This window comes from Pangasianodon hypophthalmus, chromosome 21 (genome assembly GCF_027358585.1).
Source record: "Pangasianodon hypophthalmus isolate fPanHyp1 chromosome 21, fPanHyp1.pri, whole genome shotgun sequence".
In the NCBI taxonomy this organism is placed as follows: Eukaryota; Metazoa; Chordata; class Actinopteri; order Siluriformes; family Pangasiidae; genus Pangasianodon; species Pangasianodon hypophthalmus.
In genome coordinates this window covers 19,742,526-19,768,776 of record NC_069730.1, presented here as the reverse complement: position 1 = coordinate 19,768,776, position 26,251 = coordinate 19,742,526, and the positions used below count along the sequence as shown (strand labels likewise).

The window sequence follows — 26,251 nt, the reverse complement described above, 5'->3', positions numbered from 1 at the left end:
TAGAGTTTCAGCACTTACACATGACGCACAGTGAAAAACATCATGCAACGTTTTTCCAGGAAAAAAAATACACAGTGTGCCTTTCACAGCCGAGATACTCAGGCGCTCCTGAAGTCTTTGTTTTATATCTGCTGAGCAAAAAAAGAAAAAAATTCCCGTTAATACGTTAGAACGTCTATAAAAAATAAAACGGAGAATATTCGACATATCTAAAATGGCCATTTAGAAACAAAACATTTTTTGCTTTTTGAAATTGTATTTATATCTTCAAGCAGAAAATATTTGAAATATATGTTGATCAAAATATCTTTTTAGGTTAAAATTATTTGGTGGTTTACACTTAATTTTTAAAATCTAAACTTTAATTTAAACTATCATTTTTTTTTTTCATTTTTAGAATTTTAATTTTTTCTAATTATATTTTATATTAATTATATTTTTGTCTGTTTTATTTGTTTTTATTCACTGCAAAACTAAGACACATCTTTGCAAGTGTAAACATCTCCAATGTAGTGAATTTTTATTTGATCTAATTTACAAAATATATGTATTATTTTACTGAATATTTTGCATTTCCAATATTTCGTCTTGTTCTTGTTATTTTTAAATACATTTTTAATTTTTTTTTTTTGATTGAACTTGATTTGTGGATAATTGTTGATGCACAAGCCTTTTTTAAAGCTTTATTTGTAGAATTTTTTTAAAAAATCTGTCTAGATTTTTGTATACCTGGATAGCTTTTCTGAACATGTGTGTGTTGTGTGTTTTCAGAGAATCAGATTCCTCCCGGTTTCCCGAGCATCGATATGGGTCCTCAGCTCAAAGTGGTGGAGCGAACACGGACCGCTACCATGCTCTGTGCCGCTAGCGGGAACCCCGATCCGGAAATTTCCTGGTTTAAGGACTTCCTTCCCGTCGACATCAACAGCAGCAACGGACGGATAAAGCAGCTTCGCTCAGGTATCAGTTAAAACCGTGTGACGGCGCAGTTCATACCGTTAAATTAGTGAAAAATTAAATTCCCTTTATGTACAAGATTAACAAATTTCTTAAGTCGTACGTTTCATATTATTTATATATTTCTTATAATATTGTTTCACAAAAATCTTTCAGTTGTATTTGCCCCGGATGGACGACATCAGTAGCTCTTAGCTCTTAGCAGTGACTTGAGTAGCTAGTGGAAACGGTGGGGGCGGGGTTACTTTGTTGCCACGACAACAACTCGAACAATTCGATTCAAATTGATTCAATTCAATTCAGAATTGTCAAAATTGCTGTTACAATTTTGACAAAACATTGAAATGGAAGAAGGTTTTATATAAATAGCAATAAAAATAGAAAAAAGAAAAACAAATTGAGCAGAAAATACACGTATTTTGTTTGTCGAAACAATCAAACAAAAACTCTAAGTCAATCTACAAAACAATAGAAATTATTAATGTTAATCAATCACTGTTGAAATTGTTTAGATCAAACAGTGAGACAACGGAAATTGTTTACATCAAGCGATTAAACAACAATATGTTTTTTTATGAAATAATAGAATTTGTTTACATCAGACAACAGTAGAAACTGTTTATGTCGAAACAGTCAAACAGTAGAATTTATTTTACATCAGAACAAACAATAGAATTTGTTTGTCAAAACAAGCAAACAATAGTAATTGTTTACGTCAAAACAAACAGTAGAAACTGTTTACATCAAAACAAACAATAGAATTTGTTTACGTCAAAACAAACAATAGAATTTGTTTGTCAAAACGAGCAAACAATAGAAATTATTTACATCAAAACGAACAATACAATTTGTTTGTCAAAACAAGCAAACAATAGTAAAAACAAACGTCAAAACAAACAGTAGAAACTGTTTATGTCAAAACAAACAATAGAATTTATGTCGAAACAGTCAAACAGTAGAATTGATTTTACATCAGAACAAACAAACAATAGAATTTGTTTGTCAAAACAAGCAAACAATAGTAATTGTTTACGTCAAAACAAACAGTAGAAACTGTTTACATCAAAACAAACAATAGAATTTGTTTACGTCAAAACAAACAATAGAAATTGTTTATGTCAAAACAAACAATAGAAATTGTTTACGTCAGACAGACTGCGGGGTGAGTGGGCGGGGCATGTTTTCCTGTCAGTCTGTTTTACGAGCTCTGCTACTTTCTATATTTGATAAAAACAATTCCTACGTTTGATTTCTTTTGATTCTCTTCATTTCTCTTCTCTCTCTTTCTTCTCTAACGTTTCTGTCTCTGATCTTGTTTTGCGTTTCGTTCCTTTCGCCCAGGCGGCTCACCGATCCGAGGTAAGACAGCAGACAGCCGGATGATGAATGTGTGAAAACGTTGTCTACGTGTTTCCTCACTCCTCCGTGTCTTTTCATCTTCACCTTCATCCGCTCACTCTGTCGATCACATGGTTCGGAAAAATACGGCGATCTGAATCACAAAAAAAAAAGATCACTGTTGTGAAAATGTCTGTTAACGAAGACTGGTTTTATTTATCGCTTCTTTAAACTCTTCACGTGATAACTGACAATTCTGTGATTTTTAAGATCTTATGATAGAAACTTTTCACCTTTGAGAAAACCATACAATTTTCAAAATACAACTTGCAATAATTTGGTGAAATTTATTACAGTAGTATTTATATTATTATTCATTTTAGCCCAAATAAATTCATATATATATATATTTTTTTGTACAAATGATTAGTTATTAGCTTTAACACAGCAAAACAACAAACTCGAATTATTGACGATTGCAAATTCCTCAGAGCTTCTCAGTGGTTTCTAACGTTTCTTATCTTTACCAGACAAGATTTTTGTTTTCTTTTTTTAAAAAAAAAAAAACTTCTATAAATTGAAGAATATTCAATACTTTGAATTCAGTCATGAATTCATCGTTCATGAGTTTTATTACAGTATTTCAAACAAAGTATTTCAAACAAAGTCGATGTGTTCGAGCTGTACACGAACCTGCATAGGATATGATTTGGGCGCTTATATTTGTTATTATCTTGACAGGCCACGCCCACAAATGACAACCCTGCTAGCGTGAGTGCAGGATTAGTGATTAAACGGATAAATAAAAAAAAGCAAAGGACAAAAATATGGTGTAGAAACTGTATTTTTGGTCAAACTTTTAATCCTGCACCGTTTTGTGGGTTTTTTTTATTTGTTTCTGATTTGGTTAAAAAAATAAGTAAAAGCGTTTTTACTGTGTCAGTGAGATAAACACAGTGAGATGTGTTGAAGTGTTCGACCTGCAGTTAGACAGCGTCTGATTTGCATGTGCGTGCGAGTCCCGGTGCTCGTGTGTTTATTTTTATTCTTGGTGGGAAAAAAAAAAAAAGTAAACGTCGCCCCAGGTCAGAGCGATGATCTCATTTAATGAAATAACCCCCTACAAGTGAAACTCAAACATTAGGACAGTTGAGCAGAAGGATTTTTCACACAGATAAACACTTCATAAATGTCATCCCATGGAGGAGTTATACTTAATGCGATGTCATTTTGTATAAACACACATCAATCACATAGGAATGAAATCATCTCATCCAAAACCTCCCGAAAAATCATCGCAGCCATATTCACAGCCATTTCAACGTGATCAGCATGCGTCCACTTCCTGTGTCCTCACCACGAGCCATTCACGTCTCATATGGTGCTTTTTTCTCAACCACCACTACATCACTACGAGCCTAAGTCAATGTGAATCGCTTTTAAATTTTGTCTCTATTACTGTTTTTTTTGTTGCATTGCAACTTCCTTAAGTTAAAAAAGGTTTATTGGCGAACAAATTAATTGCTAGTTCTTTGCAAATTGGATAATTTGCGTCACCTGATCATTTTTTTTGTGTCCTGTGTGTATGGAGAAATGTTCTGTATTTTGTAAAAACCAAAAAGATAGTGGAGAACTTTTTATAAAATCTCAGAGTGACTTCAAGGGCGACCAATCAGGACGCAGATTGTGGGGTGGGGTGGGGCGCGAGCACGTGAGAACAACAAACACGGAGGACGACGTGTCGGAGGAAAAAGTCTTGAGGAGAATCGCAAATATTCCATCGCCTAGATACCAACATTGCAGTGTAACTAAAAACAATAATACATTAGTATTGGGAAGAACGTCGTTATGGTAACGGTGTTCTGTGAAAGCAGCCTTACAAGATTTTGTCTTGTATGAAGTGTACGACTCGTTCTCGCAGAGTTTGCGCACGTCTGTACGCATTCAATAAATAACGAACTACTTCCAAGCAATTATAGTGCAATTATAAAGGTTAATTGGGGTCGAGTGTAAGCCACTCATGATGCCGTCGGTTACTGCGTGTTATTATATTTAACAAACCTTCAGAAAGGTCAGGGCCGAAGGCTGGCGGATTGAATCCGTATTGTTCTTTATTTCATTTCCCCTGTGCATTACAGCCACTCGAGCCAAACACGCTGTTTGGCGAAAGGCAATCAGCGCAGAGCAATCTGGGGATTGATTAATAATTTGTCACTCGTCAGGACGGCGAACACCACGAAACACCAGCGACGACTTTTTTAAACCTTTTTTTTTTCTCACACTCTCCTGAGTGTGTGTTGACGTGGCTGTAACAAACGACTTTCATTCTTGCACAGCGGTTTGATCTGAGCTTGTGCTAATATTAAATTCTGATATCGTAATTAAACGCCCGAGGATGTGTCACGGTTCCTGATTTTATTATATTTTTATTTTATAGACAGCTAGGCATTAGAAATAGATAGATAGTCCAAAAAAGGTCACTAATGCTTCCTGTCAAGTCGCGTTTACGTCAGTTCGCTAAATTCAAATCATGAGTTCACGAACTTTTCTTTCTCCTCGTCAATCAGAGCAACGTTACAAAATAGAGCAAAAGAAGAAGACCAGGCTAATAAATCTCTCTGTGTCACGCTGTTATAGGAAAACAATCAACAGCAAGGTGGGGTGATGTGGAGTTACTGTCCCCATCACGCCGCACATCCAGAAATGTTTTATTCCTTTTACACCGCAGCAGTTCTCTAACGATTACAGTTTTTTTGTTTATTAAAAAAACAATGCGTCACATGACACGTTTTTATCCATTTATAGTTATATTTAAAAGTTTGTTCCTGTTCTCAGTTACGTTATAGCAGCTATAAACAGTCGTTAATAAGTCAAAAAAAAATCAGAACCGAGAACAACTCTTTACTTCTGACTGTCACAAAGCGCTGACACTGGAGACTCCTTCCACAGAGGTTAACTAAATGAACAGAAGTAAAGAGTTACAGAAAACTTCACCGTGTGAACGAAGTCCATGTGAAGGTGTGAGATGCTCTTACGATATAAACGTTAACGTATTAGAACGAGCGCATTGATATAAACCCGTGTTGTGATTCGCAGCTGAATTAGCAGGAGAGGAAAAAAGGACAGAAAGATATTTTGCAGGCGTCTTGTCTGTAAAGTGGTGAGGTGTGAGATAATTGGCCTGGGTTCTGACATCAGCGTAGCGCCAGCTTTTCCCCTCAGTGACTCCCACACGCAAATATGCTGATTTGTGGACAAACTGCAAGATCAGCGCCATGCGAACACCTGAGTGGACATTTTTTTAAGTCGAAAAACGGACCATAAATACTCTGGAATGTATAAGAGGGATTGTTTGCTGACGGAACTGAGATGCAGTTGTGCTGTGAAGGGAAAAAAGAAACTCGGGAGAAGAAAAAAAGAAACTCGACTCCACTTGAGGATGGAAGGTTTTTTTCCCCCAACGTTTATATATACACATATATGATGAACATACATGGGACATTAATAACTCTAGGTTCCCTTCTAGAAAGCGTATCTCAGGTTCTTCTGTAGTTCCTTATGTTGGATGAATATATTGGAAAGCAGGCCTTAGTGAGACCTTCTCACGTTACTTCCTGCTTTGACTCTCACACTCCGTGACCTTCGGGATGTTTTGCCATGACCAGGCTGTAATTAGTCAACAGACTAGGTTCAGGTTTATCTCCGGAACTTTGAGCTAGAGACATCATGTTTGTCATGTTTGAACTTCAGGTTGCATCTCCACACTTGACCTTGAGGTTTCTCCAGCTGCGGTTCTGTATAGAACACTATAACTGAGGATTACAAGAGAGTGAAGAACCCTCCAGAACGGGTGGAGCTCCTCTGTCCTGAAGATATAAAGCGCTGACACTGATCCTTAAATGAAGAAAACTTCACCATATCAATGATGACACGTTGTTTTTTGTAACCGTGAATGAGCTGTTACTATAGAAACGATGACATATTGATAACACGAGCGCATTAATATAAACCTGCGCTGTCACTTTTGGACCAATCAGAATTCAGGTGTATTGATACACATGATAGAGACGGACAGAAACGTACACTGAAATATTATTATTTTGAAATGCCTGCTTTATATAGACTGTGTGTGTGTGTGTGTGTGTGTGTGTGTGTGTGTGTGTGTGTGTCCTCAGGAGCTCTGCAGATTGAGAACAGTGAAGAGTCGGACCAGGGAAAATACGAGTGTGTGGCGACGAACAGCGCCGGGACGCGTTACTCCGCCCCCGCCAACCTCTACGTCCGAGGTAACACACACTCTTTTCTCTGTGTTTGTGTGTGTGTGTGTGTGTGTGTGTGTGTGTGTGCATGTGTATGTATGTATGTATGTATGTAGAGTTTTTTTTCCAAGCAAGGACGTCCTTTCAGTGTTCAGACACCAGCATTGTCTTCCCTATAGACACATCTCTCTCACACACACACACACACACACACACACACACACACACACCTTTCTGACTGTAACTGTCTCAGCCACACCCACAGAATAATTCAGCCTGACTCTTTTGTCCGTTTGGCCACACAGGTGCTTCCTCCGTCAAAACATCGTTGTTATTGAGCGCAGCTTCCGCACCTGCGCACCTTCGTGTGGTTTTTTTTGTTTTGTGTGTGTGTGTGTGTGTGTGTAATCTTGTTTTGGTTACCCCATGGCACAACCTTGTGTCTATAAACTCGGCACTTCCATCGTCCTCGTGACTCAGGCGGCGAGGTCGAGCTGAGGTGAGCCAAATCGAGTGAGGGAATCGAGTTAGAAAGAGCAGGAGAAGGTCGACAGCAATAAAATAAAATTCGCCTGATGTGTTTGAAAACGTTTCCACGAAACAGCTTCAAGTTTTAGAATTAGAGGATTTTAGCGAATTATTTAAACTGAAATATAGTTAAAAATCAGTTTTAATATAATTTTTTATATTAGCCGTGCTGCCGTGACTAACGTTAGCGGGGTGAAGACATTTCACCTGTCAGGATTCACAGATTTTTTTTCGAAATCTCAAATAAAATAATCTGCTGCAACACGTATAGCACGTGTTTAAAACGTTAAATATTAAATATTCTTTAATAATCGAATAAAAATGCAATATAATTGTTTTCCCATAACGGCACTTGTCATTACAGAGAAACTCCTCTGTCCTGAATGCGTCTGAAAACTTAAACACTGGAGACTCCTTCCGTTACTTCACCATTTCAGTGAGTTTTTAATCCGTTTATTTGGCGCGTTCGCTGTCAGAGCTGCTTCTGACCAATCACAGTCCAGAACTCAATTACAGCTCATTCACACGACTACAGATTCACATTCTCCACATAACCCGATTAAAATATCTTTCTTTCTTTTTCTCTTTCTTTCTTTCTTTCTTTCTTTCTTTTTCTTTCTTTCTTTCTTTCTTTTCCTTTCCTTTCCTTTCACCCTTCCATTTCTTTCTTTCTTTCTTTCTTTCTTTCTTTCTTCTTTTCCATTCCTTCCTTCCTTCTTTTCCTTTCACCCTTCCATTTCTTTCTTTCTTTCTTTCTTTCTTTCTTTCTTTCTTCCTTCTTTTCCATTCCTTCCTCCCTTCTTTTCCTTTCCTTTCACCTTTCCATTTCTTTCTTTCTTTCTTTTTTTCCCTTCCGTCCTTCCTTCTTTCTTTCTTTTCCTTTCCTTTCCTTTCACCCTTCCATTTCTTTCTTTCTTTCTTTCCTTTCCCTTCCTTCCTTCCTTCCTTTCCTTTCACCCTTCCATTTCTTTCTTTCTTTCCTTTCCCTTCCTTCCTTCCTTTCCTTTCACCCTTCCATTTCTTTCTTTCTTTCTTTTCCCTTCCTTCTACATTCCTTCTTTACTGTTTATTCACTTGAATTGTTGATTTTAAAACGGAGCAAAATAATCGTTACTGTCATTTTAGCCATAGCAACATGAGGCTTGTTTAAATAACAAACACACACACACACACACACACACACACACACATACACACACACACACACACACACACACACACACACATATTTGCCTGGGCGTCACACGGAAGGGTTGTGACAGATCGAACACGCCACAGAGAGTAAACAGAGCCACCTGCGGCATTTAACAGGGGTTTAACAGTGTAATAATGAGGAGAGTGAATGTGTGTGCGTGTGTGTGCGTGTGTGTGTGTGTGTGTGTGTGTGTGTGTGTGTGTGTTAAGCGCGACACTGAGAGTTGTGGTGTTGTGGGTGTGGAATCCTGCGAGCTTTTCCATGCAGGTAATAACAGCGCTGAGTGAGTGACACCACACCTCCTCCGGCCCTCGGGTTCTCACGCGAAACATCGCCGCTCCCGAGCAAACCGCAACCGCAACCACCGCCACGTCTACTGTACACGTTTATAGTTTTAATTTAAAAAAAAAAGAAAGAAAGAACTTATAATACTTTATAAAAAAATACTGTTATTAAAACAAAAATAGATCTATAAACCGTTAAAATGGTGTATAAAATGTTATAAAAAATTTAATTTATATACAAGTGATGTGTTTCACGTACTTCACACGCCATATTTACCTTTTTTATTTGTTTTTGTTGTTTTTTTTACTTTATTGATTTATAATATTATAAAATAGCTATAATATTTTTATTAAACAAAAGAATCATTTATAAACAATATTTAAGATTCTATAGTAATTAATAAACGTTTAAATTTATATTTAAAAAAGTTAGAATAATGTTTACTATACGCCCATTTCTTAGTGTAATGCAGCGCAGTGAAGGGATCGTGTTTAACATACTTCACACACTGTAATTACAGTTTTTTGTTTGTTTGTTTGCTTTTTACTTTGATTAGATTTTAAATTTATAAATATTTATATGTTTTATAATGTATAATATTTTATTTTCTGTACTGTACTGTATTGCAGCAGCAGTGAAAAGATGCTAAAGATGATAACGTCCATTTTTCTTATTCAGAATAAAGTGAGCGCGATGATGCTTTACAAAAAGTAATAGAAGTAAACCAACACAAATATAACACACACACACACTCACACACACACACTCACACACACTCACACACACACACACACAAACACAGAAACAACAACAAGGCGTTTCTCTGTTTTTCTTTATTTAGTTGTAGTTCCTGAGTTACAGCTTTTTGGTTCCTTCATCACTTGTTTGTGTTTCTGTGCACTTCAGCGTTGATGTATTTATTGCACCGCGCGCGTGTGTGTGCGTGCATGCGTGTAAGTGTGTGTGTGTGTGTGTGCGCGCGCGTGTGTGTGTGCGTGTGTGAGTGTGTGAGTGTGTGTGAGTGTCCTGACTCACACACACTCTCTCTTTCAGAGCTGTCATTATCTGTCATCTGTTACTCTGTCAGGGTGGCCTTTGTGTAGCAAAGCTGCGTGTAAACACACGTTTAAATACAGTGCTGTGTGTGTGTCTGTGTGCGTGTGTGTGTGTCTGTGTGTGTGTGTGTGTGTGTGTGTGTGAGGGAGAGAGTGAGAACATTTAATAAAGTGGTGTGTTTAACACAAAGGCAAGGCCTCCTGAGCCATGTGGGAGGTGTGTAATGATTAACGGATAAATGTTATGTTATTGCTTATACTGCTGTACTACTGTATTACTATACTTTCATACCGCTATACTCTTACATTACTATACTACTATACAGTTATACTACTATACTACTATACTGCTGTACTACTGTACTACTGTATTACTATACTTTCATACCGCTATACTCTTACATTACTATACTACTATACAGTTATACTACTATACTACTATACTGCTGTACTACTGTACTACTGTATTACTATACTTTCATACCGCTATACTCTTACATTACTATACTACTATACTACTGTACTACTGTATTACTATACTTTCATACCGCTATACTCTTACATTACTATACTACTCTACTACTATACTACTATACTGCTGTACTACTGTATTACTATACTTTCATACCGCTATGCTCTTACATTACTATACTACTCTACTACTATACCTTTATACTACTATACAGCTACACTGTTATACTGCTATACTCTTACATTACTATACTACTATACTATTATACTGCTATACTGTTATACTACTATACTGCTATGCTTTTATACTACTATACGGATTTACTACTATACTACTGTGTAATATACTGCTTTGCTACTATGTTATTATACAGTTATACTACTATACTGCTATACTGTCATAGTTTTATACTACTATACTGCTTTACTACTATACCATTATACAGTTATACTGCTATTCTACTATACTTTTATACTGCTATACTCTTACATTACTGTAATACTATACTATTATACAGTTATACTCCTATACTACTGTACTACTATACTGCTATACTACTATACTTTTATACCGCTATACTCTTACATTACTATACTACTATACAGTTATACTACTATACTACTATAGTACTATACAGTTATACTACTGTGCTACTATACAGTTATACTGCTATACTACTATACAGTTATACTGCTATACTACTATACTTTTATACCGCTGTTACACTACTGTGTACTATACTGCTTTGCTGCTATACTATTATACAGTTATACTGCTATACTTGCTATACTGCTATACTGCTATACTGTCATAGTTCTATACTACTATACTGCTTTACTACTATACTTTTATACCACTATACTGTATTACTATGCTGCTATACTGTCATAGTTCTATACATTTATACTACTACACTATTACATTACTATACTACTATACTGCTTTACTACTATACTATTATACTACTATACATACACGGCACATACGCTTATAGAACAGCAAACATATATATAACGTGTGTGTATATGTGTATATATATACAGTATATATGTATAGCAGTATAGTAGTATAGCAGAGTATATATATATATAAACAAAAGGAAGGAAGAAATCAGTGGAAGGAAGGAAGAAAGAAATTAAGAAAGGTAGAAAGAAAGAAGGAATGTGCTGACACTGGAGACTCCTTCCATTAAGAAATGTTGAATAAACATCTCCTTACAGAAAATTTCACCATATCAACTATTTTTTAAATCTGTTTATGTGGAGCGTTTGCTGTACAAGTCGCTGTGAGTGAGCGGTTGCTATAGAAACGATAACGAGTGCATTAATATAAACCTGTGACTTACAGCTGCATCACTGTCAGAGCTGCTGTTACACCTTCTGACCAATCACAGTCCAGAATTCAACAGCAGCATGGTGTAAAGTGTTACAATTTAAACACCTTAACATCGGTGTGTGTGTGTGTGTGTGATGTTTCCATTGTATTTGTCGATTCACACGTTCTCTCTCACTCTGTGTTTCTCACTTTTGCCTTCATCAATTTAACCTCCATCTCTCCATCTGCTCATAAACTCACCTCTCAGATCCGCGAGAAGGTTGGTCTCCTTTCACTATTAACCCTTTCCTTTTCACACACACACACACACACACACACACACACACACACACATTATAATTGTCTATAATCGTCTGTCTGTCTCTGTTTGTCATGTGTAACAGTCTCTCTACATAATCTAATATCTGCATTATTATTATTATTTATGGTTAATAATTTAACATTCGAATGTAAAATATGTGACAATGTTAGCAAGGAATAAAGAAATTAAAAGTCTTGGCCAGAAACCAAAGCTTAGATTTAAAAAAAAATTTTGGAATAAGTAAAAAAAGAAAAAAACTGCATAACATAATCCTGCTAAAAAATTATCGATATTTGCATAAATATTTTTAGATATTAATATTTAGAACTATGAAGTCTAACAGAGCTGCAGAATTTAAAAATAAATAACAATCTAAAAATATTTTACTTAGTGATTTAATGGTGGTTAGTGATCATTTTTGATAAGTATTTATGTATTTTTTTATTAACAGGTGGAGAATTTGCATAATGTATTGCTCGTTAAAATATACACATTTTTAAGTAAATGCATAGCTAATTAAAATATATATATTTGTGGCGTGTTTATAGAAATGTGGTGTTTTGGTGTGTGTTTGTTGTGTGTACAGTCAGGTCCAGAAGTCTGAGTCCACCACGTTTCATCTAATTTACTGTACTTTATTAATAATATTAAATAAAGAAGAGTACTAAAGACGTGGCAGTGTAAGAGATGCATGGATACTGAATTATTATTATTATTATTATTATTATTATTATTATTAGTTCTCCAGTTTAAGAAGGTATAGCATCACCTACAGTTAAGAAAGAAAGAAAGAAAGAAAGAAAATGGAAAGGAATGTCAGAAAGTAAGAAAACTGATAAGAAAGGAAGGAAGGATGAAAGAAGGGTGACATTGAAAAAAAAGAAAGAAAATAAAGGGAAAAATGGAAAGAAAGAAATAGGAAAATTGGAAAAGAGAGAAAGAAAAAGTTCAGAATGGAAAAGAAGCAAGAAAAGGACAAAAATTGAAAGAAAATGAAAACAGAGAGGAAAGCAAATCTAGACAGAAAACTGATAAGAAAGAAAGGAAGAATGAAAGAAGGGAGACATTGAGAAGAAAAGAAAGAAAATAGAGGGAAAATGGAAAAGAAAAGAAGCAAGAAAAATGGAAAGAAAGAAAGAAAAAGTAAAGAATGGAAAAGAAGCAAGAAAAGGAAAAAAAATTTGAAAGAAAATGGAAAGCAATACTAGACAGAACTGATAAGAAAGAAAGAAAGAAAGAAAGAAAGAAAGAAAGAAAGAAATAGGAAAATTGGAAAAGGAAGAAAGAAAAATTGAAGAATGGAAGAAGCAAGAAAGAAAAGGAAAAAATGGAAAGAAAGAATGAAAATGGAAAGGAAAGCAAAACTAGACAGAACTGATAAGAAAGAAAGAAAGAAAGAAATAGGAAAATTGGAAAAGAAAGAAAGAAAAATTAAAGAATGGAGGAAGCAAGAAAGAAAAGGGAAAAAAATGGAAAGTATTAAAGCTAATTAAATGGAAACTGATGAGGAAGGAAGAAAGAAAGCGAAAGAAAGAGAAAGAAAGACAGAAGGTGGGATGCGTGTGAAGGTTTTGTATCGGGGCGTGACGACGTGGCGTGAAACACATCGTGTCAGAACGGTTAGTACACAATATTCAGATTCCATAAACAGGAAGTAAACAGTTGTTTATTGTTTATTGTTGTTACTGCACTCAGACTTTTGGACGCGGCTGTACGTCTCGTCGTTGTCCGTCTGTCTCCACTGCATTGATCACTGTTCACACAAATGTCTTTTACTCTCTTTTTTTGGTCTCCATTTCCACTTCACCATCTCCTCATAAACACACCTCTCAGATCAGCGTGAAGGTTTGTCTCTTTCACTCTTAACCCTTTCCTTTCTCATGGAACCGAATTCTTTATTTCTAATTCGCCAGTTCGTCTCACAGTCCTGCGTGCACCGTCGTAAATATTTCATTTATTCCGAAAAAACTGCATGAACCCGAGCCAACTCCTGTCTGTGTGCTACTTTCTCTTTTATGCCTGCTCTAGTTTTCTTTCTTTTGTTTACTGGAACAGGCAGGAGTGAGGAGTGAAGAGTTCACTAACGAGGACACAAAGTCATGTTTCACATTCTTAAAAAAGAGTCGACGTTAAGATGGCCTGCTGTAACACATTTACGCTTTTAAATTAGGCTTTTTTTAAATAGATCTATGTTATATTTACATTCATTTATTTGCCAGTTTGGCTGTTGGACCGGAGCTTAATCTAGAACCAGTCTGTATTTTCCACTGCAGAATCGGTTCCATGCTAGAACCAGCAAGATCCCGAACCAGGAACCATTCCTCTCTGGGGAATACATTCTCAAAACAAAAAAAAAAAAGGGGTACTGATCCGTACCGTTCCTTGTTTCTGAGGTGGCATCGTCAAGGCCACATCTTTTATACCTTTATTGTTATCTTTTACCTGGAAAGGTGTGTCGTGTACCTTTAGAGCAGAGATGGAAAAAAATAACGATTTAAACGACGGGAACAGATCCGCTGAACTTCACGAATTTTGCGTAGGAGCTCCGAATTGTAACATCGTAAACTACGCTGCTACGAGTTATCACTGGAAAATACGCCAAAAGATCGATCTTCTTCTTTCTTTTTTTTTTTTATTAATACAAATGTATGAGCCAATCAGCATGTGCATCCGGAATGATTGACAGTTTGCGTAGGTGTTTCGAACTCGCCGATGTTAACTGACACCCCTGGAAGCTCCGCCTCCTTTCCCCCAATATCACATTGTTAGCTATGGCAAGTTCTCAAAAAACTGCCAAGTAGGTCTGATGAGGAAAAGGTTGAATACGTGCGATTTAAAGTATTAAAGTATTAAAGCTAATTAAATGTACAGCAGTGTTCCTTAAGGTCCAGTTTGTTCTATAAATCACTTTAAAGATACGCTACGCTCATGAGACTCTGCTACAGATACACACTAACGACAACTAAAGACAAGGAGAGGTGCAGTCTGAGTTCCTTACGGAGATACAGCGTCAGCTATATGTGAAAGAAAGAAAGAAAGAATTGAAAAGACAAAGAAAAAAGGAAAATGGAAACATAAAAAAGAAAATAGAGAAGAAAGAAAGAAAGAGGGGAAAAAAAGTAAGAATTTTGATAAAATTGGAAAAGATAGACTGGACAATAAACGGATATGCAAGAAAGAAAGAATTGAAAAGACAGAAAGAAAAAAGAAAACTTGAAATGTGAAAAAGAAAATGGAAGACAATGAAAGAAAAACACAATGGAAAAGAAAGAAAGAAAGAAAGAAAGAAAGAAAGAAAGAAAGAAAGAAAGAAAAAGAAAGAAAGAAGGGAAAATGGGAAGGATAAAGGAAAATTGGAAAAGAAAGACTGGACAGTAAACTGATAAGAAACAAAAATAAAGAAAGGAAAAGAATCAAGAAAAAAGGATGGATGGATGGATAGATAGATAGATGGATAGTTAGATAGAAGAACAACAGAAAGAAAGTAAGAAATAAAGAAAGTAAAGAAGGGAAAAGAAAAGAAGGAAGAAATAGGAAAAAAATGGAAAGAAAGAGAGAAAAAGTGTACTAAATGTAAAAAAGGATACACGCTTGATGTTTCCGGTGAAAAGGGAAGGTGCAGTTTGACAGTTTAGTGCTCTTTGTTCATTGAGTGTACGATCTGCGTCACTTCTCTGCAATAAGAAACAACTTAAGAAAAAAGACTCGCGACATCAACATCGGATCGAAGAATCGCTAGTTGATGTGATAGTTCTACACTGTTAATGCTAATGCTAACAATAACATGTAATATAGCAGTATAATATTGTTTGTAGGCTTCCTCGATGCAGAGCGAATATGGTGTCTGATGAGCTCCTGTATGACTCTAAAGCCTCCTCCATTTCTTTCTGTACACATGCTAATCACAGCTCATTACCTGCTGCCCATCGTTAAAAGACCTGTAATGCATGCTAAGTCCCATTGATGTAGTTTTGCTTGACGTGCATAGCGTGTAGCATCCTGTTTCTCTTTCTTTAGATTGCATGCTTGGCTTCTTCTCTTCTGCAGTTGACTTTGGCTAGCAGTGTTCCTCATTTCCTCTCCTCTGCTTGCTCACTTGCTAACACCCATATACACACTGTCATTAAGCTGTAATACGCAAACGCGTTGACATTCAGTGCGGTTAATTAAAAAGAAAGTGTGCCACCACTTCTTTTTAATTAAGACTCCATTCTCTGAGCCACGCTGAAGACCGAAATCATTCACGGTTATTGCTTTGAAAAATATCTCAGGCATTACCACCCAGTTTCACCTTCACTGTCTCTTCTGTTTGTCTTGAAGACACATTTGTAACTATCTTTTGTTGTCGAATTTTTAAATCCTGCCCCGTGTCTAATTGAAACAAAGAGCTGGCGGGAACCTCAAGACGGCAAGACTTCGCCTTTTTCCGAGGTGGACTCGTAATGAGCCGGGGGCGGGTTGGATAACAGGCGTGACCATCGTGACTGTCTGGCCAAATTAAGAAATATTTGAAAATCCATTTTCATGGGGTCTGGTGCAAAAACCAATTAGCGTCCACAGTGTTTCTCCGTGGAGACCTCAGGAGAAGTGCGTTAATGCAACAAAGTCCATTCAGCCATGCTGCGGCGTTTCAACCAGACCGAGGGGGAGCACTCACTCAGGTTCTGTTCCCTTTAAAGAAAATAATTAAGCAAGCTACTTTCGGAATAAAAGGGACAAGATAGTAATCTCAGCACACGCTGAATAGAGAGAAAATAAACGAATAGAAGCACAATAGGACTCTGTATTGTATTTTAAGGGACCGTCTTTAACCCTCATCTCCCTTGTGAGATTCTTTATTCACCCTTGATTTCCCCTTCATGCTGAAAGCGTGTGAGAGAGAGCGCATTTATCCCAGGCCATCTTTCCTTCCTTAAAGTATTCAGATCAGCCTCCGTGCCGATAGTCCATTCTTCCTCTCTCTCTTATTCTCTTCGGTCTCCACACAACGTCAACAGGCCTCTTTTTTCATCTCCATGGGAACCTCTTTATAATGTCAGCTTATCTGCATATCAGAGCTGCACAAAGAGAAGGAAAAAAAGGCCTCGGTGAACAATGCGTGTCCCACGGGCTTTTCTCCCAGCTCTGCAATCCAGATAGCCCCGAACAGCAGCATACGCCGACGATCTCACGCTATCGACACCCTGTAATCGGAAAAAGCCTCAAAAAGCCTGCAGATTGGATTAGACAAAAATCAAAAGGGCAAAAAAAACCCCACACATTCAATTAGTTTAAACATTAGCAAGACATCTTGCTTAATCTGATCTACCTGAAAGGTACTTCCATCTTTTCCGCTAATCTTCACTATCTGTCTGTAGAGTCTCAGATTGTATTCCGAGGTACTATTTTAAAGGCATGGTTTTCGATTTTTCATGCCGTGTGTTATGAACAAATTGTATGCTAAAAGAGCCAGATGAAGAACTAACTATCCCATCATGCAACGTGAAACGACTCAACCCAACATGGCTACCAATTTTGGTCAAGTTAGCAAGCTAGCTAAACATCACACAGCGCTAACCACAGTCCAACACGTCAAAAAAAAATCAAGTATTAAACGTTTAGTTAACATTTGAAGTTTGCTAACTCACAAGGATGTTCTCTGTACTAAGCTGTACTAAGATTCACTCTGTGTGTAGATTTGAAGTATTTCGTGATAGTATGTGATTTGAGTGACACCTGTAGGAGTAATGTTTGGAAGACTGAAAGGTTTTTTACGAGGAATTTAACCTTTTACATAAGCATAGCTAGTTAGATACGCGAGCTAGGGTCTACCACGGAATTACTCAGGGTATATGGTATCCACTCTCGCATCATCTCTCCTCCGCCGTATATCCAAACATCTCACTTTATTCTTTTCGTTATGCGTTCCAGTACGGCGGGTGCCGCCTCGTTTCTCCATCCCGCCCAGTGATCAGGAGGTGATGCCAGGGGGCAGCACTAATCTCACCTGCGTTGCCGTCGGAGCCCCGATGCCCTACGTCAAGTGGATGACTGGAGAAATAGAGCTCACCAAAGAAGAGGAGATGCCCGTAGGGCGCAACGTTCTGGAGCTTACCAACATCCGCAAGTCGGCTAACTACACCTGCGTGGCCATGTCTTCTCTGGGAATGATCGAAGCCACGGCACAAGTTACAGTCAAAGGTAAAGTTAAGTCTTTTACTCCTTAATGGTCTTCAGTTTGAACAAAAAGCAGAGGAACCGTAGTCATTCCTGCTCCATGGTAACGTTGGTAGTTATGTTGCCTGGATGCGCATATAATAGGTCTTTTCTTTGATGGTATCTTCAGTTAAAATGGTAAACTTTTCAAAAGCGTTGAGAGAAAGAAACCGTTTACCACAAGACACCATTCTATAGAGAGAAAAACTGCAGCCTCGCAACAGTCCGCCGTAAGGACACGGTCAGTACGAATGAGAGCAAAGAATTTACTTCAAGTATCGGTTCATTTCTTGCATTTTTCACTTTGCTAATTTGGAAACTTTGGTATTATAAACCAAAACTAAACAAGAAGAGAACTATGTAATTAAATCAACGAAGAATACCTCACCAGAAACGTTGGCTCCGTGTTTTTCTCTAAAGAAGCAGTTTAATATATTTAAAGCTTTGTGCTGCCAGTGAGGTGAACTGAACTTGTAATAAAATAAAAAGACAACGATAAAAAATGATAACCTGCACTTTTAATGTCACTCATAACGTTGCTTAATTTCATTAAAATCAGTGTTAGCTCGTTACTACATTTTCTCCAAAATCAAATGGAACCAGGCCCTGAATTTGGGTCAACATTAATAAAGAAGCTAACGAGTCCGATGTGACCGAAAAGTTCTGTCAGATTCACCATCAGATTCTCTACCGTTAATGAGCTTTAGGGACTTTAGAAAGCTCAATGGAGAGGACAACGGGCTTCAGCTCTTTGCCCTTTCGATGATTCGGAGCTTGTATTTGCCCACAGCGAATGTTCAGAGCAGGATTGAGTGTGTTTCAGTCCCACCAGACACCAGGACTCGCGTTAGCAACCGCTAACTCTATTGATCGCACTTTGCACTTCGACAATCAATAATGGCTCAGAGAGTGTCACGGACATTTATCTACAGGCTGGACGCAAGTCTTAATGACACGAGGATGTGTGTTCCTGACTTGCTCACCTGCCCTTTTTGCTTGTACTGTCTCTCTCTCACAAATACACAGCGTTCCAGTCGAGCTAAGCTGTATTTCTTTCTCGCTCTACGATGGTTCTCTCTGACGGTCAATAAAATTGATTCAGAATGGGTTTCAGTGCCCAAGCCAGGTGTCACTGGCAAGGAATATAAAGTGACAGTTGCCATGTGATGATAATTCATTTTAGCACTAGTTTTTTATCATTATTTACGATAATCCGCATGGTTACGTACTTTATTTACACAATCTTAACACGCTACCATGTGGCTGCTATACAATGGAAAAGAATTAGTGAATGTAGTTCAATCATTAAATATCTTCGCATTAGCTGGCTAGGAAATACTAGCAAGCGTTACAGCAAGGGACTATCATTGCCATTAGCTAAATAGCTAGATGACGAACTAGTTGGCAATGTAAATTGAGCGCATTCCAAGGAACAAGAGCAACATCTTGGTTACTAAACGGTTACCTTTTTTAAAATGCCATGTTTTTCCTTTTGTGAAAGTTTCTGAAACTTGTATCTGCTCTCCATCTCCTCAGCTCTCCCCAAACCGCCTACGTCTCTGACTGTAACTGAAACGACGGCCACCAGCGTCACCCTGACGTGGGATTCTGGGAATCCGGAACCCGTCTCCTACTACATGATCCAATATCGCTCCAAAGCCTCCGACAGCAGCTACCAGGAAGTGGACGGCGTTGCCACGACACGCTACAGCATCGGAGGGTTGAGCCCGTACTCGGAGTACGAGTTCCGCGTCATGGCGGTGAACAACATCGGCCGCGGTCCACCGAGCGACGCCGTAGAGACTCGCACCAGCGAACAGGCGCCTTCGTCTCCTCCGCTGCACGTGCAGGCACGCATGCTGAGCTCTAGCACCATGCTGGTGCAGTGGGAACCTCCGGAGGAACCCAACGGGCAGATCCACGGATATCGTATCTATTACACTACGGATCCGGATGCGCAGCTCAGCGCCTGGCTGAAGCACAACACCGACGACAGCCGACTGACCACAATCTCTGGATTAATCACTAATGTCACGTACAGTCTCCGCGTCCTGGGCTTCACTTCTGTAGGAGACGGACCTCCATCTGACGTCCTGCAGGTCAAAACTCAACAAGGAGGTGTGTTCAGATCAAAGCTTTATAACTTTCCTTTATAAGTTCTTTTTATTTTTAATGCACTCGATCAGCCAAAAAAATCTCTGGTGTCTGAAGTTTTCTTCTCCTGGAGCTACGAGGCTCATTTTGCTTATATCCAGCGGTTTAACATCACGCACATCATCTGAGCGCAAAATACGATACAATCATTCGAATCACTTCTACCATACAATCCCCACCTTTAAGCTTTAGACCATACCTGCTACCTGAGTCACCATACTACGCCCTGAGGAAGAAAACACTTTCTCTATTAGTGCAAAACTCACGAATCGAAATTCAGACACCAACCAACGGTGCCTTGACATTTCTAATATCTAAAATTGGACGAAAAAAACACATCTAAGCTTTTTTTTTAGTAAATGGTGCACCTGTTAAACCTCACTGAAGTCGTTCGGGTTTTAAAAACCTATTTGTTTGTCATTTTTTCTTTGTCGCAGCTCAGAGAGACGTAGCTTTTTATAGACAGAGACGCAGGAATAAACACAGCGAGGATCTGGGACTAGTTTTGGTGTGTGTGTGTGTGTGTGTGTGTGTGTGTGTGTGTGTGTGTGTGTGTGTGTGGCGTACAAAGTTCAAAGCTCACTGAAGTGATTCATTCTGCCGTGACACGACCGAGATTTGTCTATGCCACGGATTGAATAAATATGTGTGTTTACTAAAGTAAGAGACAGATATAGGATGAAAAACACATAATAGAAAAAGCGCAAATGGAGAAGAGTGCAAATAAGTTCAAATGATAAATCGGGCAAAATGCATTTGTTGGGTTTGTTTGCTTTTAAAAGGGTCAAGTAGCTAAAAATGGAGGTCTGTCTCAATTAAAATCATATGTGTCCTTTCAGGCCATTCCCAAATCTTCTTAGTTATTCACTTTAAAAAAAGTCATAAGCTACGTAATGTCGTTTCTAAAACATAGTGGTAATAGTGGTTACGTTAGACGTGTTTAAGTATGAAGTAAGAATATATCATCGTCCAATGTCATTTCCGGCGTTCTGCTACAATTTAAAATTTAAATTTTGGGGGGCGGAGCCTAAGGGACTTAATAATACCAACGTGCGTAGTGATTCCTGTTTTCCAAGATGGCCACCGTTATAATGTTCCAGGCTTCATGGTGAAGTTCATTTCATGTTTCTAGAAATGGATGTGTGTTTGGGGTGTATAAAGATTTTAGGTGGCTTCTATGACTTGTTAGCTACTTTAGCATTTGTCATTCGAGCACTAAAGCGGAAGAAGCTGTTGGACTCTGGATGATTGGCCAAATTTGGCGAAAGTTGGCCAGAATCAAAGATTTTGACTTGAAAGCTGGATAGTTGTAATCAGGTTTATTGACATTTACTGAATTATTTGTTAACTTCCTTTCTTTCCTGTGCGCTCTTCAGTCCCGGCACAGCCTTCTGGATTTGAGGCCGAAGTCGAACCCGACGCCAGGATTGTGCTTAAGTGGCTTTGGCCTGTTCAAGAGCCGATCACTTTGTACGAGCTGCATTACTGGGAGTCTGGATCAGACAATAAGGTACAGCAACGCTGCCAAATTTGTACTACAACAACACTTCTTATCCTTTTTGTTTTCTCTTTCTGTCTCTCTATTATTGGGCTCCATGCAGGGGGTTATTATACTGTACAAGGCCATGATTCAGGGCCATGGCTGAGAATCAGAGATGGTCCAAATTGACATTTTTGCATCATGGCCCGAGGACAAATGCCTGCAAGTCGTTTTGAGAGGTTGAGGTCTGTAGATTGTTGTTTGGCTTTAAAAAAAAAGGATGTTCTAATCAATGCCCACTGACAACAGATCTGCAGGTTCAAGGCTTGGCAAAGATTCACGTGGCATGTGGGTAAAATCAGCCCATGTTGAGAGCAGATGCCTTTTGAACGCTCTGATCGTTCGCTGTTCCGGTTGTAGCTAAAATGTGGCTGTGGACTAAAGGGGTGTGACGATATAGCAGCACGGCAGTGTACCAGGATAAAAACAAAACGTAAAATATGTATGCTCCTAATGTTTTTTTTTGTTTTTTCCAGGGGCACTGTATTGCACTGACAAGTGACTATGTTGAATAATAAATTGCATGATATGAAGGTTCTACCAAAAAGCTAATTAACCAGCAGAAAAAGGGTTAAAAAGGGGGGGTGTCAATATTTTTACTTTCATTACAAAATTCAGATTCTGTGAATATGCAAATTGGAACCTCACCCCCTTTCTTTTCTCAAGTAGTTTGTAGTTACACAGCTTACATTTGCATTAAAGAACCTGATTGGCTGCTTTTTTTTTTAAGCAATAACGCTTCTTAACTTCGTTACAATATCCAAATTAAATGAATATGCAAATTAGAAAAGAAAAAAAAGACTCTGTGAAATCCCTTTTACTGTCGTTATGAATATGCCAATCAGAAACATCCACAACTTTACAAGTAAACTATTGGTTTTTTTTTAAGTGGCTTGCATTTGCATACTTGAACCTGATTGGCTGTTGTATTTTATGATGTAATAACCCTAGCCTGACATGTTTAACATTTCCCAATTAGATTTTTAACCCTTATTTATTAAAAAAAAAAAGAAAAAGGCAGCAAAACTGTTTGTGAGTATTGTCACATGTTTGATAACTCTGATTAATTAATTGAGATTAATTGAGATTCTATTGAAATAGAAATAATTGAATAAAAAAGACACACTTTATAAAGTTTAAAGAAGTGAAAATCGACTGTGTTTCTCCACTTTTATGATAAACTAGCAATATTTTTTTATTGGCTTAAACAGGTATATTGCATTTAATGGTGTCTTTTTTTTTTTTTTTTTTTTTGGAAATGGGAAGCTGTAATGCCAGAACAGTGAAAACGCCGTCTTAATACTAGCATGACTAGCATAATGCCGAATTTTAACATCGAGGCTTTTATATTTCACCAGAGTTTGGTGAGTCTCCTCTGAGATTCCACACTTACTGCAAAAAAAAAAGAAAAAAAACTGAAGGTCACTGATCCAAGACGGCGAGATACGGATGTCTTTGAAAAGTGAATAAAGGTGAAAAAAAAAGCTGTTTTGTGTTCTTTTTTGCAGATTCGTGTCACCTTCATCCCGGCTGGGTCGTACGCCGTGGAAGGCCTGAAGCCAGACACTCTGTATAAGTTCTCCCTCGCTGCGCGCTCCGAAATGGGCCTGGGGGTCTTCACCAAGCCCATCGAAGCCAGGACCGCTCAGTCCAGTGAGTGCTCTGCTCTTTCCTCCTGTTATATCAGCGCTAACCTAGAAAAAATATTTAAAAAAAAGAAAAAGAAATCACCCTGCTGCTCAGGGACAGCCGTAGATTTTCTCTCCCTATCCTCTCCTGCCTCTGCCATTAATTATCCCGTTTTCCTGAGCGAGGGAATTCCTTTGTCCATTGACAAGGGCAGAAGGTACGTTTCGGCACGTTCTTGTCACCGTTATTTCGGTTCAGGGTGAAAAGGTTATCGAAGATCCCGTAATGTGCACGCGACGTAAGTTAACAACCAGAGTAGATTAGTAAACGACGAGATTATACAGTCGATACGAAGTTTCGCTTCATTTCGATATGATCCGCAGACTTGATATTATCCGCAAAAAAATGCCCAAGCTGATTATACTTCCGAGAATTCCGTCTTACCAACGAGCACAATAACAGAAGTATAGCGTAAATATAAACAAGCGAACATAAATACGCAAATTCGTGTTGTTTTTAACGTAATAGTGGAAAATTTAGGGCGGAGTCAATGCTAATAGATTCGTTTAGCCTTTGCAGTGTGATTGACTGAAGCCAGAAATTCACTTTGGGAAGGAAATTGTGTGCAAATGAACACTACTGAAGGGCAGGTAATACATTTGTGTTAGCTTCTCTCAAAGTAATGAGAACATTTCTTGAAATTTTTGACTACATCATATATATATTATATTTTTGTGGCTCAGCCAATCAGATTTGGGAACCGAAACACCTTTAAAAGCTCCACAAAAAGTAAAGAATTTATCTCACTGAATTATACATTTCTCTCTGTGTTGCAATGTTGATAAATAAATAAATAAATACTGTTGTTTTATTTTTTTCATCTGATGTTCAACTTGGTCACAGGAGTATTATAACGCTTCATATGTAAGGTTATCTTCTCTTCTCTTATCTTCTCGTTACTATTTTGCCGAGAAAGTGTTGTAGTAAGTGCTGTGCTGCGTAAGTGTTTAATAAATAAATAAGATTACGTTTTTATGGTAAATTGTTACTCTGTGACTTCAACAGAAGTTCAACATCATCCATTTAACGATAATATTTGCGCTTCCTGTCGATGAAGCACGCGCCTTTGAGACGAACCCGGACAGTAAAAGTGTAGCAGAGAAAACGTTCATGTCGTGTCACGGCTCCTGTCTCTCACTCATCACTCCGCGCTAAAATAAAACCCAGTCTGATCATCTGTCAGAACGTCGTCCTGCTCCATAAATATCTCAGCTGCAGCTGTGGAGCTTCTGTAGTGTGCTGACATAAAGAGGAGCGTGAAACCGAGAGCGGATGACAGATGGACAGATCTCTGTGTCATGGCTGTATCATCCGTGTTAGCGTGCTGTCTTTTTGTAGGTATTACAAGCTTTTTTGACAACATTTGTGCTAATTAAAAAAAAACAAAAAACAATCGAAAACTCTGAACATCTCAATCCTGACCACAAAACCCTGGATTTTGAACAGGTTGCCAGATTTTCCAGGTTTTCAGTCACAATCGTGCTTTAATTTAAGGAATAAAACCCTCAATAAAGTTACAGCTTTACCTCTGACTGTTACAAAGCCGCTGACACTGGAGACTCCTTCCATCAATGTTAAATAAACATCTCCTTAATTTAAAGAAAACTTCACCATATCAACGATTATGTGGAGCATATGCCGTGCAAGTGCCTATGAATGAGCCGTTACTATTGCAGTGAAAATTAATGAAGACCTTTTGACCAATCAGAATCCAGAATTCAATACATGATGTGGAAAAAAAATAAAAATACCACATGACTACGACAATACGCAAAGATACCTACCATATACAGTATCTTAGGATATTTAGATTTTGGCAAAACTCTAATTTCTGCAAACAAAAATGATCCGTTCACTGATTTCTTTCCTTATCCAGAAACAGAAGGAAGAATGAAACAGATAGTAAAATAAAATTTTTTAAAAAATTTATCTTCCAGTCAGCTACAATCCGTTACTGTAGTTACTGTTAGGAAGCAAAACGCCCAATATGGCAACCCTGATAGTGGTGATACTTTCCTCTGGTTGTTAATAAAATCATTCCATTCCCTTTTTTTTTCTTTCTCTTATTCATCTTTTTCTCCATTATTTACTATTTTCTGTATCTTATTTTTTATTTATTTAAAGAAGTGCACAAACCCTCTGCCTTTTGTTCTTCTAAACTCATAGATTATAGATTAGTTGATGTTCCGCAGTGATGCTCATTCAATAGTTTATTTTACAGTTATTTTTTATTATTATTATTATTATTATTATTATTATTATTATTTGTTGTTGTTGTTGTTGTGTGTGTTTTTTTTTTCTTTCACATCTCTGGGCTGTGGAAAGTTAGCCAGATTCACCTGTTTGTCATCTGGCACTGATTTAATTTAATTTGGCTTTTCATTGGGATTGCCTAAAAGGAATGGAGATGCCCTGCCAGCCAACACACACACACACACACACACACACACACACACATATCCCTCCTCTAAGAGGCCACACGATTTGACACTTGGAAGCCTGACAAACGCAAAAAGACCCTGTCTCCGAGCCAAAGAGCCGACATTCAAACATTCAAGCAGTAAAATGCGCACACACACACACACACACACACACACAAAACAAAAGCAGGCCAAAGATTGACAGATCACTGTCTCATGATATCAGCCTCACCATGCTGTCTTTTTCACTGCCACCCTCTTTGTCAATAAGCCTCATTTGTACTCATTAAAAACATCTGAATATTCAAATTCAGTGAAACTAGGCTTGAAGAAGAAGCAACAAAAACTAAATTAAAACAGAGACTTTGTGCTCCAGGCATGAAATCAGATTAGGTTTGTAATTTGACATCAGAAACGAAGACGACTCACTTATCAGGACTCGCGAACACCGTACCATCTGTCGAAAATAAATGCTTGTATTTGTACTTTTATAGTCAATTCCACTTGTTGTTCAAGCAGTTAACGTCA

The 26,251-nt window shown here is 37.8% G+C and overlaps 1 protein-coding gene across 5 annotated transcripts in view; it reads left to right on the top strand.

Moving 5' to 3' along the window:
* Positions 1 to 26,251, top strand: part of ptprfb (protein tyrosine phosphatase receptor type Fb) — a 201,502-nt gene that overhangs the window by 98,734 nt on the left and 76,517 nt on the right. For all 5 annotated transcript variants that reach the window (XM_053227630.1, XM_053227633.1, XM_053227632.1 and 2 more), the window contains exons 5-10: positions 772 to 960; positions 6,471 to 6,581; positions 17,636 to 17,905; positions 19,457 to 20,038; positions 21,451 to 21,584; positions 23,123 to 23,267. In XM_053227630.1, coding sequence (XP_053083605.1) covers positions 772 to 960; positions 6,471 to 6,581; positions 17,636 to 17,905; positions 19,457 to 20,038; positions 21,451 to 21,584; positions 23,123 to 23,267 — 1,431 coding nt within the window. The remainder of the gene's footprint in view (positions 1 to 771; positions 961 to 6,470; positions 6,582 to 17,635; positions 17,906 to 19,456; positions 20,039 to 21,450; positions 21,585 to 23,122; positions 23,268 to 26,251) is intronic.